Source organism: Girardinichthys multiradiatus, chromosome 23 (assembly GCF_021462225.1).
Source record: "Girardinichthys multiradiatus isolate DD_20200921_A chromosome 23, DD_fGirMul_XY1, whole genome shotgun sequence".
NCBI classification, from domain to species: domain Eukaryota; kingdom Metazoa; phylum Chordata; class Actinopteri; order Cyprinodontiformes; family Goodeidae; genus Girardinichthys; species Girardinichthys multiradiatus.
Window position 1 is genome coordinate 25,100,353 of NC_061815.1, and position 15,283 is coordinate 25,115,635.

At 38.4% G+C, this 15,283-nt stretch overlaps 2 protein-coding genes across 3 annotated transcripts; one reads left to right on the plus strand and one right to left on the minus strand.

The window, feature by feature from the left end:
- The first annotated feature begins 909 nt into the window (after positions 1 to 909).
- On the plus strand, positions 910 to 9,154 carry LOC124860473 (membrane-spanning 4-domains subfamily A member 4D-like). 2 transcript variants are annotated; one of them, XM_047353824.1, is made up of 7 exons: positions 910 to 1,024; positions 1,215 to 1,371; positions 1,454 to 1,564; positions 6,260 to 6,316; positions 6,437 to 6,589; positions 6,695 to 6,811; positions 8,339 to 9,154. In XM_047353824.1, the coding sequence occupies exons 2-7, from the start codon at positions 1,243 to 1,245 to the stop codon at positions 8,390 to 8,392; spliced, it is 621 nt and encodes a 206-aa protein (XP_047209780.1). In that variant the 5' UTR covers positions 910 to 1,024; positions 1,215 to 1,242; the 3' UTR covers positions 8,393 to 9,154. The 2 variants fall into 2 exon arrangements, with proteins under 2 accessions (XP_047209780.1, XP_047209781.1); XM_047353825.1 differs by having other exon boundaries at positions 926 to 1,024; positions 1,164 to 1,371.
- Positions 9,155 to 9,366: 212 nt separating this feature from the next.
- Positions 9,367 to 12,605, minus strand: aldob (aldolase b, fructose-bisphosphate). The gene is made up of 9 exons (XM_047353821.1): positions 12,449 to 12,605; positions 11,726 to 11,838; positions 11,428 to 11,639; positions 11,293 to 11,347; positions 11,050 to 11,210; positions 10,883 to 10,966; positions 10,633 to 10,807; positions 9,822 to 10,021; positions 9,367 to 9,614 (listed from the first exon to the last, which is right to left on the minus strand). The coding sequence occupies exons 2-9, from the start codon at positions 11,835 to 11,837 to the stop codon at positions 9,519 to 9,521; spliced, it is 1,095 nt and encodes a 364-aa protein (XP_047209777.1). The 5' UTR covers position 11,838; positions 12,449 to 12,605; the 3' UTR covers positions 9,367 to 9,518.
- Positions 12,606 to 15,283: the final 2,678 nt, after the last annotated feature.

A 15,283-nucleotide genomic window follows, 5' to 3' on the forward strand; every position in this document is an offset into this window, starting at 1 on the left:
AGACCGACGTTGTGTTAGAGCAGGGGTTTGACTCCCAACTTCAGGTCCTTTCGTGCTTGTCTTAACCCCTTTTTGCTCTACCCTTTTCTTGTAAGAACACTGTGCATAAAAGACAGTGCTACAAAAATCAGTAGAGGTCAACGTAGAGCTTAACATAGTTTGTACCAGATACCAACTTCAGCACCATTAGCCAGGTGCAACGTACAGCCATGTTTTCTTAAAGTACTCAGAAACATTCATTTGACATGTGGGTTACCTACAGAAACCCATTTGGACACAGCTAAAATAAAACTTTTTTGGGGCTTTCCTCAATTGTTTTGGACTTCCCCAGCCAGCGCCACCCTGGGCAGTGAACCATGTTGCCCATATTAAAAACGGCAACTGCTCGTAGGATGAATAAAGTTAATTAAATGTATGTGAGCCAGCTGGAGTAAACTCAGATTATGTGACTTATGCAGGTAGACTTACAGTTAGTAATTTATTTGTAACAATACCTTGTGTTTTTGACTTTGTTCTGTCTTGTTTTTAGTTTGTTCTACTTAAACGTGTCCAGTGTTTTGCTTTCTATGCGTGTTTTTTCTTCACAGCTAAAGAAATCCATTGCAACTGATTGTTTAAGAATGTTTTTCTTGAATCAATCTTTTGGTCACAAAATGAAGATATGTTAACTATCAATCCTCATAATGTTATGTTTCATGTTTAATGTGTTATGATATAAGGTTTTTGTGTATTTTTTGTGTACTCCATAAGTAAATGTACCATACATACCTAATATAAATACATTCAATTTATTTATTAAAGTAAATGTTGAAATTGTGAAATATTTTAATAAATGTTTATTTCTATACTTAATTAAATTTTTATAACTGTTTCACTCTGTGGGGCTCCCTTTAACAGTTAAGGGTATTTAGCTCCTCCCCTTGCTAAAAAAAAGGAGAAGATCTCAAATTTCTTGATTTCATCTGCTGACTAACAACATCTCCTTCCTGTTATTTTATGCTCTTCTTCTTCCATAAAAATCTCGGTGAGTAACTTCGGGTTTAGTATTAGAATTATTGCATTCTTTGTGGCAGTTTTTTACTGTTCTGTGTCCAGTAGGACTCGGATTTCAATCTCCTACAACATGTCTGTTTTATGCCTTTACAATCCTTCCATGCTGTTAGGAAGATTACGAACCCCTGGCAGAACAAACTCTCATTCTGTTCCCCCTACAGCCCAACACAGTTGTGTAACAGCTTGGCAATGGAGCAAACTGTGTCAACTGCTGTAGACAGAACAACAGTGGCAGATGAGAACCAGAAGACAGAGAACATCTTGATGTCCAGCAAACCTCTTCACCGCTTTGTACAAAAACAGCCCAGGAGTCTGGGGGTAATTCATCTCGTTGTAAAGAAACTGGCTGTGTCTTTTATATAACTGAGCACTGAATACACCCTTGTTTTGTAATTTTCAGATTGTGATTCTGATGTTTGGTTGTGCTGAGGTTCTGATGGGTATTGTGCTGGCCAGTGATAGAATGAAAAGCTCATTCATGTTATACATTCCCTTCTGGCAAGGATCTCTGGTAAGCATGAAAACTCACAACCCAAATCTTAAATTGTTCCCAGAAAATGTGGTTTAAATTGTTTATGTCATTTGTTTACCTTAACACAGACAGAGAAAATAGAGGGAATCACCTCGCCAAGCTATGTTCACTGTTAACTTCTTTTACTGTTAATGCTTTTTTTAAAGCATTCAATAACTGTTTTATTTTTATTTGCCGACCCTTATTTTTTTGTGTCAGGCTTTAACAGGTTAACCAACCAGCATTTAAAATACTCAAGTATGCATCTCATTGTTTACATTCTGCTTGTTACGCATAAAGTCCACAGTCATACAGGGTTACCAACATTTGAGTGGAGCTTGGAGTCAGATGGAAGGGTGAGCAGGGTCAGTACTACAGAAACATTGGCTTTTACTTATTTGTTGGTTTTTTAATTGTGTCATTTTGATACAGAAAGCAAAGAAAATATTTCGTAGCTAATTTTTAAACTAAACACCTTTGAATAAGACTTTTTAGTTAAATATATGTCACATGCATATTTTCTGATCAAACCCTGCAGTAAAAACACAGCTGAAGTAGAACTTTAAGCCATGATAAAACTGCGTCATGCAAAATAAACGGCACCAGACTTCTAAATCTGATATTTAAGGTGGCTAAAAGCTTCACAAATGTAACTACATACAACCTGCTCAGAAATGCTGTTTTAAGATGGTGTAAAATATCTGTCTCATCATGTGTCAAGTCATACCTGCTAAGGGATATTCATGCCCATTTTGATAGCAAACTATTAGAAATAATTTATTGTATTTCAACTCATAGTCTACAGTACGAAAATATGCCTATGTGAGTCCAATAAATAATATCTACCAGCAGAAGGTTGTTAGTTGTTTGGGTTTGAAAAGGGGTCATGTTATAATTATAATATTTTATGAGTCAACTGGCCCAAACTGGTATCAGAACCAAAATAAACAGAATGAGGCTGCAAGTTTTTAGATGAGATTTGAGCATTTTTTAAAGACCCTTTATCTCCCCACTTGATGGAAATACTTAATTACAAAAATAAATGATGTACATGGGTACAAAGTCATTGGTTTATAGGTATGAAATGCAAGTGGCAAGGAATAAACTGGCAATCATAGGTAGGAAATGGGGGTACTACCTGAAAAATCTTTGTAAGTGTTGGAAGTGTAACAAACGATTTGTTCTAGATAACTTCCACTTAACTATTATGATTTACCAAGAATATTTTAAACTAAATGTCCCTAGAAAAGATAGACAAACATTTACAAATGGTGGAGCTACTATGACCACAGATGAGCTAGGTTGTATCAGAAACTGATAAAGATTAAAAGGACCAGAGCTGGTCTTAGCCATTTTGGTGCCCTAGGAGAGATAATGCTTTGGAGGTTCCCTCCCTTCCGAGTGACCACACCATCCCAGAAGTAACAGACCCGAAAGACCTGTATTGTTTAGTATGTAAGACAGCTTTTATTTATAGTTTTAATCATGCACTACTTCTAAACTGGTCAGACATATGACAAAACTGAATTCAAATAGAGATTGGTGTCTGTGTGAAAGCAAAAATACAAATTGTTTTCTGTCACTATAGAGGTTTAGAAATGTTTAAAGGTTTAGCCAATTTGTTAGCATAGTTGAAACAGAATAACCTCCATTTGTGGATCAATGGACCAAAACATTGCAGATGAACAAGACAGATTGAGTCGCATGTGTAACTGATGCTCATATTTTGAGTATTTGGCAGAATTAAGCTTATAATGTGCCAATCCTTTTGTATTTGTTTCTTTATTTATTTATTTTCAAGGCCGAGTTTGAAAGGGTGCCAGTTTGGGGCTATAAATCATCGCAATTATTTATTGAACTTTCTTATTTAAATGTTTTCTTTTATTTTTTGAGGGTTTTCAGCAATCACAGCAGGCCTATGTGGCCTATGCCAAGGGCCCTTTTGCTGGTCAATGTATAACAAGTGCCATCATGAACAAGGGATTATCTAAACTCTTAAGTAGATTTTTTAAATGATTTTAGAAACAATTCTCCTACCTATTGAAAGCAGATGTCATACTGCAATGAATTTTGTCCAAATCTGAAGCAATCCTCAGAGCATTGCAAGGCTAACAGCATGAGCTAACAGTTTAATCTTTTTCTTTGGTTTCACATTTGATTCATTAGGCATTTCCAAGTTTTGTGTTTATTAGCGACCTGTACAGGGTGTACCCCGCCTCTCGCCCATAGAGTGCTGGAGATAGGCACCAGCTTCCCGCGACCCACTGTGGAAAAAGCGGTAAAAAATGACTGACTGACTGTTTATTAGCAGCACCCGTCCAGGTGGTGCACTATATGTGTATATATACTGTATATGTATATATATATATATATATATATATATATATATATATATATATATCCCTAGTAGTGCACTGTGAATATATATATATATATACACCCTTTATACCACTTTATTAGGTACACCTGTCCAACTGCTCGTTAACGCAAATTTCTAATCAGCCAATCACATGGCGTCAACTCAATGCATTTAGGCATGTAGACATGGTCAAGACAATCTGCTGCAGTTCAAACCGAGCATCAGAATGGGGAAGAAAGGTGATTTAAGTGACTTTGAACGTGGCATGGTTGTTGGTGCCAGACGGGCTGGTCTGAGAATTTCAGAAACTGCTGATCTACTGGGATTTTCACGCACTATCATCTCTAGGGTTTATAGAGAATGGTCTGAAAAAGAGAAAATATCCAGTTCTGTGGGCCCAAATTCCTTGTTGATGCCAGAGGTCAGAAGAGAATGACCAGATTGTTTCGAGCTGATAGAAATGCAACAGTAACTCAAATAACCACTTGTTACAACCAAGGCATGCAGAAGAGCATCTCTGAACGCAAAACACATCGAACCTTGAGGTGGATGGGCTACAGCAGCAGAAGACCACACCGGGTACCACTTCTGTCAGCTAAGAACAGGAAACGGAGGCTACAATTCCCACAGGCTCACCAAATTGGACAACAGAAGATTGGATAAACATTGCCTGGTCGGATGAGTCTAGATTTCTGCTGCGACATTCGGATGGTAGGGTCAGAATTTGGCATCAACAACATGAAAGCATGGATCCACCCTGCTTTGTATCAACGGTTCAGGCTGGTGGTATAATAGTGTGGGGGATATTTTCTTGGCACCCTTTGGGCCCCTTAGTACCAATTGAGCATCGTGTCAACGCCACAGCCTACCTGAGTATTGTTGCTGACCATGTCCATCCCTTTATGACCACAGTGTACCCATCTTCTGATGGTTACTTCCAGCAGGATAACGCGCCATGTCATAAAGCACGAATCATCTCAGACTGGTTTCTTGAACATGACAATGAGTTCACTGGACTCAAATGACCTCCACAGTCACCAGATCTCAATCCAATAGAGCACCTTTGGGATGTGGTGGAACGAGAGATTCGCATCATTGATGTTCAGCTGACAAATCTGCAGCATCTGTGTGATGCTATCATGTCAATATGGACCAAACTCTCTGAGGACTGTTTTCAGTACTTTGTTGAAGCTATGCGACGAAGGATTAAGGCAGTTCTGAAGGCAAAAGGGAGTCCAACCTGGTACTAGCAATGTGTACCTAATAAAATGGCCGCTGAGTGTATATACAGTACTGTGCAAACGTTTTACGCAGGTGTGAAGAATTGCTGTAAACAAAGAATGCTTTCCAAAATGAAATTGTTAATCATTCATTTTCATCAATCAACACAATGCAGTAAATGAACAAAAGAGAAATCTAAATCAAATCAATATTTGGTGTGACCACCCTTTGCCTTCAAAACAGCATCAATTCTTCTAGGTCCACTTGCAAACAGTTTTTGAAGGAACTCGGCTGGTAGGTTGTTCCAAACATCTTGGAGAACTAACCACAGATCTTCTGTGGATGTAGACTTTCTCACATCCTTCTGTCTCTTCATGTAATCCCAGACACACTTGATTATTGAGATCAGGGCTCTGTGGGGGCCATACCATCACTTCCAGTAAGTCTTGTTCTTCTTTACGCTGAAGATAGTTCTTAATGACTTTAGCTGTATGTTTGGGTTCGCTCACTTAGCATTTTGTAAATTGATAAAAATAAACAATCATAGTTTATATTTCTGAAAGCATTCTTTGATTACAGCATTTTTCACACCTGCCTAAAACATTTGCACATTACTGTCTGCACTTTCACAAAATACTATTATTTAGTTTGTCACTGTTTTCTCGGCTGAACAGCTTCCATAGCGATACTCTGCTTTTAACAGTAAAGGGCATTTAGTTCCTCCCCTTGGTGTAAAAAGGGAGAAGACTGGCTGGCGCTGCTACTCATCTAAAAGTACCCCATCAATATCTCATACCTGAAAAATAAACAAGCGGAAAAAAAAAAAGAGTTCACCAATTATCAGAGTTTACCAGAGAGTCAAATTTACTTGGTTAAATTCAAGCACAAACTTCCTCTTTCAGATGCAAATTAAAGAAAAAAAAGTCACTATCCAGCTTCTGCTGTTCAGTCAGTTAACTCAGGAAACAAAGCATAACACTCACTCAATCAGTGCAAGTCATTTTCATCTTCATCCAGGATGGACATGGACATAACTGGATAAGTGACTGTGTATGAATGGATTTGATCAGAAAATGATTCAATCATCTTATTGATTTGAATGTTTGTATTTGAAGTTTCTTACATGTGGAGTCCTGACAATCTACACTGAGTTACATCCATCCAAGAAGATGGTAAGTTTGTTGATTTTTCCCTCTAGTTGGAACATTTAACCTCATTTTTGTCCAGGTTTATTACAGACCACATAATCTTCCTTAATTAAACTCAGTAAGCTTTGTATTCTTGCTGCACAGGTGACCATATGCTTGGCCATGTACGTGGTCTCTCTTTTGGGATTAATAGACTCCATTGGATATAGGATATACTTATTTTTAGTATACAGCCATCCATACATTATGATCTCCAGAGATGATTATGTCAACAGAGATGATGTCTACATCCACATAGTGAGCTTCATTTTTACTTTCTTCTTTCATTGTCTTTGTTATCATTTTTGTCTGTGTAAACAAAATTCAAGTTTAGTATTGTATAACTCTTTATTTTTACTGCAGGTGCAGGTTGCTTGTGTGGAAGGCATATTGTTTGCATCCTCCCTGTGTGTGTTTGCATTCCTCATCTTCTTGTCCATCATAGCCTCTTTTGCAATAAAATCTACACACACACATCAGGTAATACGTTTTTCAGTGTTGTTTTTATTTAACAAAATGAAAAGTTACAATATACATCTCACCTTTTTTAATACTGGGGATGTACAGAGTAACTAACTAAGAGTTACGTATAACATCTAAGAAAAGATAGGAACTAATTTGGACAATGAATATTAGCCAGAATAGTCACTAACATTTTAAAGTGGCATAGCCAGAGTCCAGATTTGAATTTAATCGAGAAACTGTGGAGGGCACTAAAGATTAGCGTGATTACAAAGAGGTCATCCAACCTCAGATTCTTGGAGCAAATTAGTGGAAACCTGCAAAAAGCTGGTCAGCAATTATAAGAAGGGTTTGACTGCAGTAATGCCACTAAAGACTTTTTCATGATTTTTGAGAAAGGCATAAATCATTTTCCGTACAATATTTTTTTTATCTTTTGGAAGATGTACTTCTCATTTCCAATCGGAAACAAACTTCTTGGGTGACTAAAAATAATTTTAAACCTAAATCTGCCAGGGGTATCAATTATTTTGGGCTACACTGCACCTTATGTAAACCATATTTTAACCATTTGTCTTCCTTATAATGTTTATGTGTGGCTGTGGTCACGTGGTTCAAATCAGGGTTTAAATAGAAAGCTTTTACATGACACATGTTTAAAGCTCTTGTTAACCTCTAGTCAGTTTAAAGCCACTAAAAAGAGAAGCTTTTTACTCCTCGGTGAGAGAAGACACTTGGTATGCAGTTTACTTTGGGTTATGGCTGTATTGCGCTGCTTTTATAAGGGTCAGTTTTAAATTTATAATCAACTCATTTATTTATTTATTTTTATCCAGTCCAGTCACATTTTACTGTCTCTAAATTGCTGACACACAGGGAGACTTTTGAAAATCCTGAATTGCAGATTCTTACTTTTCAGGGTCGCATGATTACATTTTGTTTAATAGAAAGGCAAAATTATATTTACATTGCTGGTACTTAGTTTATGAAAATGAATTTTATTGCAATGGGTTTATATGACTGTGCAATATTAGCATTCACTGTAATACATAGACATTTTCTGATTTCCTGTGACCTTTTATAAAAATTGAATACATCTTTTTATCAGTAAATTATTTGTGTCATGATTGTTGAAGAGCTTCATAAATAAATAAAAAAGTTTGCACTTAGAAAGAGAGGGATTTTTTGTACAGTGGGACTTTTTAGAATATTGTATTGTTTTGTTTCATGCATGATTTCCTCTTATAAATACAATAAACAGTGAAATGCAGTTTTAATCTGCCAGTGGTCTAAATCATTTTGGGTTTATATTGTACATATTGAAAAGCATACCTTTTTTTTCCTCTCACTTACTGAATTAATTTATTGCTAATACACATGCAGAGAGGTAAACAATCTGTTTTCATGTTGTGTGATTTGGCATCATAAAACATGTTAACCTGACATTAGACAACATGTCATCTTAGACAAAAATGATATCAAAACATGGTTTGTCACAATGCTGTTGTGTCACTGATTCATGTTTTTGCTTTCTGTTTATATCAGATTATTGTCCAGCACATTGTGATGCATCCACAGAGGGAAGCGACGTCAAACTAGGATCAGCTTTCTCCAGTATTATTCCACATTCACTAACACTGTTTTTCTTGGGCTTCCCGTGTTTTTATCAATTACATCCTATGCTGTTGCAATGTTCATATGTGGCTGTGGGTGGAAAAGGTCACATTGTACAAATTACTTTCTAAATAAAAAGCAACAAAATCCTTACACCTCTTGTAAGAATCCTACGGGCTAATTCAAAAATACTCACACCCCTTGAACATTTCTACATGTCGTTGCACTACAAACACAAAATTCAATGCACTTCATTGGGATTTTTTAAAATAAACCTAAACAAAGTAGCACATAATTGTAAACTGAAAACAAAATGAAAACAGATTTTTTTTAATGTTTCACAGTTAAAATCGGAAAGGTGTGGTGTGCATTTGTATTGAGCCCCTGGAGTAAATACTTTGTATCTCCACCCTTCACTGCGATTGCAGCTGCAGGTCTTTAGGGATATGTCTCTATCAGCTTTGCACATCTAGATCCTGAATTCTTTACCAATCCTTCCTTGCAAAACAGCTGAAGCTATTAAGTCTTTAATCATCTACAAAATATTAGCTATTATACTGATCAGCAAAACATGTTTAATCAGCTTTGATTTTTATTCCAACTGTGAATTAACTTAACTGCACTAACAGATAGACAGCATTGTGTTATCAACTGATTTTAAAACTTAGCTTGAATAAATGCAGCTTTTGTAATCACCAGTATACAGTTATAAATGTGTATGTCTATATTAAATAAAAAGAAACTTTGTGTCTTTGTGTAATTTTTCTTAGAACTTTTGTATTGTGCTATATAAACTACCCAGTAGCTGCACTACCTTAAAGCCGTCCAACCTTAAAAAAAATATTATAATAATATTAATACTAATAATAATAACAATAATAATATTAATGACAATTATAATAAAAATAATAATGTAGCTCTAAAATTTGGACAACCTAAAAGAATGGCAAAAAGTCAAATATTTTGGTATTTTTGGTTTATTTCTCTTGATTTCATTAAGTTGGCAAACAGCAGCTTGACATCATAATGGAAATCTTCTCTTGTTATTGGTGGTGCAGGGAAACTGAACATCAGCATTTGGTCCATGTGAATTTTGTAGTGTTCATAGCATTTAATAGATGTAGCTGGCGGTGTAAAGGGACTGCATGGCGGCCTGGCTAGCTGGGGTGGCGGGCTTGTACTCTCCTTTGGAGGCCAGGCCATTGATCTGATGGGGGCAGAGGAGAGTGGAGAAGGGCAAAGTCAAACACGACAGTTAATGATCAGCCAAGTTGCATGCGTCACATGAGTGCAAGACTGAACGGACAAAAAGCTTTAAGGAATTAATCATTTACAAGATTTTCAAGATAAGAAATATTTAAAGTCTAGAATGGCTAATTGATAGGTGGGAACTCTGATGGCCTGTAAGGCTCACCTTGGCCCTCGTGCAGAAAGCCTCCTGCGCAGCTTTCTTGTTGGCGACTTTGCCCACCCAGGCTGCAAGAGTAGAGGCCTGGAGTGCTCGGCCATAAGAGAAGGTCAGCTTCCAGGGGCGGTGTAGCGGCACTTGGTTCATGGCGTTCAGGTTGAGGGAAGCCTCCTCCTCGCTCTGGCCTCCAGAAAGGAAACAGATGCCTGGAAAAGTCAAGAAAAAGAGGCTGTAACAGGTGCAAGAGGACACATGAATGAGGGCTTCTTGAAAGGCACAGTTTGGTTATTATAGTAAAGTTCTATTCAAATGTTACAAACTGTTTATATTTTGCCGACTGAAAATAACTCACTTGGTTTCTTTATTTATCATCCATTCGTTTTACTTCGTTTTTTACCTTGTTTTACCATTTTTATTTTATGGTTGCAACAGGTGGGTATTTACAGATAGTCTATGATTATTTACAAGGGAAATGGAGGTTGGAGGCCGTGCACCACCAGTTATGTTCCTGTGCAAAACACGTATTAGGTTTTCTACTCTGTAAATAATGGTCCGTTGCAAACATCACAGCAGTTCATAGGCTGCTAAAATAGTGTTAGCATAAACTGCTAAGGCTAATTTGAGATTAGATTAGTCCACTTTGGTCTTGGCCCTCTTAGACTAGCAGTTAGTTTCAACCTAACTAATCTGAATTTATACTAAATGAGAAAGCTTGCTGTTTCTGCCAACCTTTTCCCAGAACCTCACTTCATAAATCCTAAACTACCTCTTTAAGTTTATTCCTTGTGGTAGGAAGAGTCAGTTGCATGAGGCTTACCGGGCACAGCAGCAGGTACAGTGCGCCTCAGGGTGGTTACTGTGGCCAAGGCAACATCCTCGGGGGTGTATTTCTTCGTGCAGGAGTGTCCAGCAGTGACCATGTTGGGCTTCAGCAGAGTGCCCTCCAGGTACACGTGGTGGTCATTCAGAGCCTTGTACACGGCAGCCAGGACCTACGGAAGAAATAAATAAGTAGGCATTGATATCATGTAGTAAATTAGTAATGCGATCATATTTTATATACTAACCTTCTCTGTGGCATACTGGCAGCGCTTCAGGTCGTGTTCACCATCAGGCAGGATCTCTGGCTCCACGATGGGCACCAGGCCATTCTGGAGAAGATAAGGTCAAAACAAATTGCTTAAGCAGTTTCTTCATCTGTTGACCGTTACTGCAGGTAAACTGCAACACAAACCTGTTGGCATATGCTGGCGTATCTGGCAAGGACATTGGCATTCTCTGCAATGGCAAGAGCTGAAGGGCAGCCATGTGAGATCTTGAGCACACACCTCCACTTAGCGAAGTCACAGCCGTCCTTCTTGTACTGGGCGCACCGCTCCGAGAGGCCATCAAGACCTAAACGAGACTTAAAGAATCTCACGCTGCATCGTTTTTTAGAATTTTGCAAAGAAAAGTATATGTTTTTAATGTTGGTTACCTTGAGTGGTGGTCTCCTCATCTGTTCCATTCAGACCAGCTGTGCCTTTGTCTACCTGTGTCAATAAAGAAAACAAGGGATAGTAAAATCTAAAAATGTCATCAATTTTAAAGATTTTTATGAAAATCTCCTCACCTTGATACCAACAACAATTCCCTTCTCCTTGACGACCTGGGGGAAGAGTTTACCGCTGTCTGACTTCTGGTAGAGCGTCTCGTGGAAGAAAATGACCCCACCAATACTATTGGCAATGGAGGGGTCAGATGAGAAAAGGATGTCCCGGAAGATGCGGCGGTTCTCCTCAGTGTTCTCCACTTTAATTTTCTGCAGCCTCTTCCCCATGGTGCCTTGATGGAAGATCGCAGATTATCAGTCACACATGACCAACTTGCAGTCACCCCTTATGACAATAACAACCAAGACCAAGGCTAACCTGTTGATTCGTCCGCAGCCAGGATTCCCTTTCCTGGAGCCACAATCCTCTGAGCAATGTCAGAGAGCTCCTTCTTCTGCTCCGGAGACAGGCCTGGGAACTGATGAGTCATCCTTGCAGAACCAAATGAGATTATTAATTTCAATTTAAAACTTCACAATGAATGAGGAAAATTATACGTTTTCTCAACATTGAGCAAACGTCTGCTATTACACATCCTGCTTGTCTTGCACCACCTCTCCAGTTAAATATTTGGCTTGCATGGTTGAACTTTGGCCTTCAAAACAGATAATTTCTCCCTTTTAGATGTGAAACATGAGTTCATAGTTCACTTTGCAACACGTTTACCAAGGTTTTTCTGCAGGGGAATGCAATAAGAACAAGGCACTTACAATTGAGGTCTTGATCGAAATTTACATGCAATACAATATTATCGCCAAACAAGGCGCAGTATTTGCACAAATCCTATAATTTTGCACTTGGCATGGCTTTTCATACACCACCACATAAGAAAAAACATTGCTGCAAATTCATATTTGAAAGGAAACACTTCTATTTATCAGTAACTAATACTTATCAACAAACCCGTTCTACTGTTAGGAGTGATTTGCAGCTTGTAAACATGTGCAAAGCCACATGCAAACCCACACATTTGCAGCAATCCTGCAGAAAGTAGTCATATTCTGTACAATCTACAAAGTTTTCAATCAAAACGCATCTCACTTGAGAGTTTTGTCAAACTGCGACGACGGTTGAAGTGTCAGACGGTCTCCTTTTTCCTCCCGGGGCTGATCGAGATGGTGATGAAGACAGAAAGTGGGTGAAGAGTTGTATTTATTCTAGTTGAAGGCGGTTTGGGGGAGGTGCTCGTGATGTGGCGGAGGGCGGGCCTGGGGAGGCGGGTGTCACAATGGAGACCCATTGGGCCCCCGCCAAACCCACAGAGGCGGACCTCATGATGAGGATCTGCTTCTGCGGACCTCACGGTTCAGGACAGGGCATAAGGCTGAAAACATGAAAAGGAACATTGTGTTAGTGTAAAGTCAAAGTCTGCATGAGCGAAGTGATTATACAAATGCGGAAGAGTTCCTCCTCCTTCCTCCGATTTGCAAAAATGCGGACATGAAACGAGAGCTCTGTTGCAATGTTGCAATTCAGGTTTTGGTTCTTATTCCCTTTAGGGGAATTGGAGACATTTGAGCAATGATTTGTATCTTGTAGATGTATTTTAAATATTCTAAATAAAAATCAAACCGGTTTTGTTAATATAAGAAACAGGACATTCAAGAGCCGCTTTTAAAATGTTGTTTTCATCATTGGAATGATAACAGTCTGCCTATTTCCTTTAATGTGTGGATCATTCTTAGTACATTTTCATTTATTTTCGACAATGACATTAGAAACCAATTGGTTTTCTCATATTTTAAAAGGTAAATATTTCTGCACACACAAGAGCGGTGCTTATTGTTTCATTTATTTTCCAGAAAAACTGATATTTTTCATACCAACTTGTGTCTTCTTCTTCATGCAGTTTGCCAACCATTGCATGAATATTAAACTTTTAGCAGTATAGACATCAAATCCCAGCCCATGGGGATATCTACCAACACCCTGAGCTTGATGAGAAAGCTTTTACACAACCTGGACTCTGCACCATGTCCACTTTCCTATGCCGTCCAGAGTTCAGCCTTTGTGTGTGATTTTATTTTCACATATTTTTTGGACAGTTCTGAAAAGTTATCCAAAGAATGTTGCTTGTCCTAGATGGTAATTAAAACAGATTGCAGGGGACGATTGCTGGTTTGAATGTTTTGTTGATTTGACTTTGTAAATCTTCTCTGTAGTGAACAGAAAAAGGAGTGTGATGGGAAGACCTTGTTGTGCCACTCCAAACAGCATGTTATATGACCAAGGATCTATCATGAAATAACCAGAATATTGTTGTGTTATTAGGCCAAACTATTAAAGCTGAAGAGCAGCTGCAACTTATCTTAAAAGATTTCAAAAAACTTCCAAATCCTCTGGGAATTATTTCAGGAATCCATGCCACTTAGGCTCAAAATGCCTTTACTGTTGTTATGTGCTCCGATGGCCAAATCTAACAGAGATCTGGACTTTGGTTAAACTTTGAATTTAATAAACAATGGCTTTAGATAAAAATTATTATTAGGTAGAGATTGATATCAGAATCTTTTCAAAACAAGAAAGATTTCGTCATACCATGCGCCGTCTGACTGCATCCTAGAGGGAACTTTGGCCACCAAATAAGTTTTGGACACTGATTACACAGAGAAAAATATGATGTTTTAAAGATCAGCCTTGAGAAATCAGAAATGAAATCTATAAAACAATTTGATGTTATTTGCTAAATCCTAATACTTTAAGTGAGTAATTCATGAAGACTAATCCCCCAGTGAAAATATTAGCATCAGCATGGGTGTGAGTTTAACTTGTTAAAAACACAGGATCAAAGTTTTGTCAGAAATACCAAAAAATGCCAAGTTGTATGTGTCAGTTTGATTTGTTTTCCTAATGTGTGGCATTTTAAGACTTTATATACATAAGATCTGTGGCACAAATTATCCTTTAAACCACCATTTCTAAAGAAGAAATACGTTTTTGTGGATGTTATCTTGAACCTTGCTCAAGCTAAAAATAAATAGTTTAATTGCTATCATTAGAAGGATATACAAAGAAAATTGGTTCAAGTATGGATTTCTAGTGGACTGGGTAGAAAGCCCTAGTTTCGTTTTAATTTTACATTGCATTTTAATACTTTGGGTACATAAAAACAAGCTTCGCATCCTCCTCTCCTGCTCACAGCCAAACAGACATTCCACCTTCCTTTTACCCACAGGACCACAGCTGTCCAGTAACACCACACATTTTTTATCTTCCACCTCAGCCATAGACCCTTCTGCTTCTACATGTTTGCCTTCAACCATATCAGAAGATGCTGATGCTTCCTTTGCTTCCCCCTTCCACCTGTGTGTCTCAAGAAGTCAAGTGAAGATGCAACTGGAGAGACTGAATCGGAATGAGGCTGCAGGTCCAGATCATGTCAGCCCTAGAGTCCTGAAGGCCTGTGCAGAGCAGCTCTGTGGGATTCTGCAGGACTTCTTCAACCTTAGCCTGGCCCAGAAGAAGGTTCAGGTGTTGTGGAAGACCTCCTGTCTTGTTCCGGTACCAAAGAAAACTCACCCATCAGTCCTCAATGACTATAGACCTGTTGCCCTGACATCTCACATCATGAAGGTCCTAGAGAGACTCCTGTTGGCCCACCTGAGTAAGCAAACAGTAAACCATCAGGACCCCCTTCAGTTTGCTTATCGCTGTGGAGTTGGAGTTGAAGATGCCATCATACACCTGCTTCAACAAACCCACTGTCATCTGGACAAAGCCAGCAGCACTGTGAGGATCATGTTCTTTGATTTCTCTAGTACATTTAATACAATCCAACCTGATTTGCTTTGTCAGAAACTCCAGAAGACTCAGGTGGAGGCCTCAACAATCTCCTGGACCAAAGACTACCTGACAAACAGACCACAGTTTGTGAGA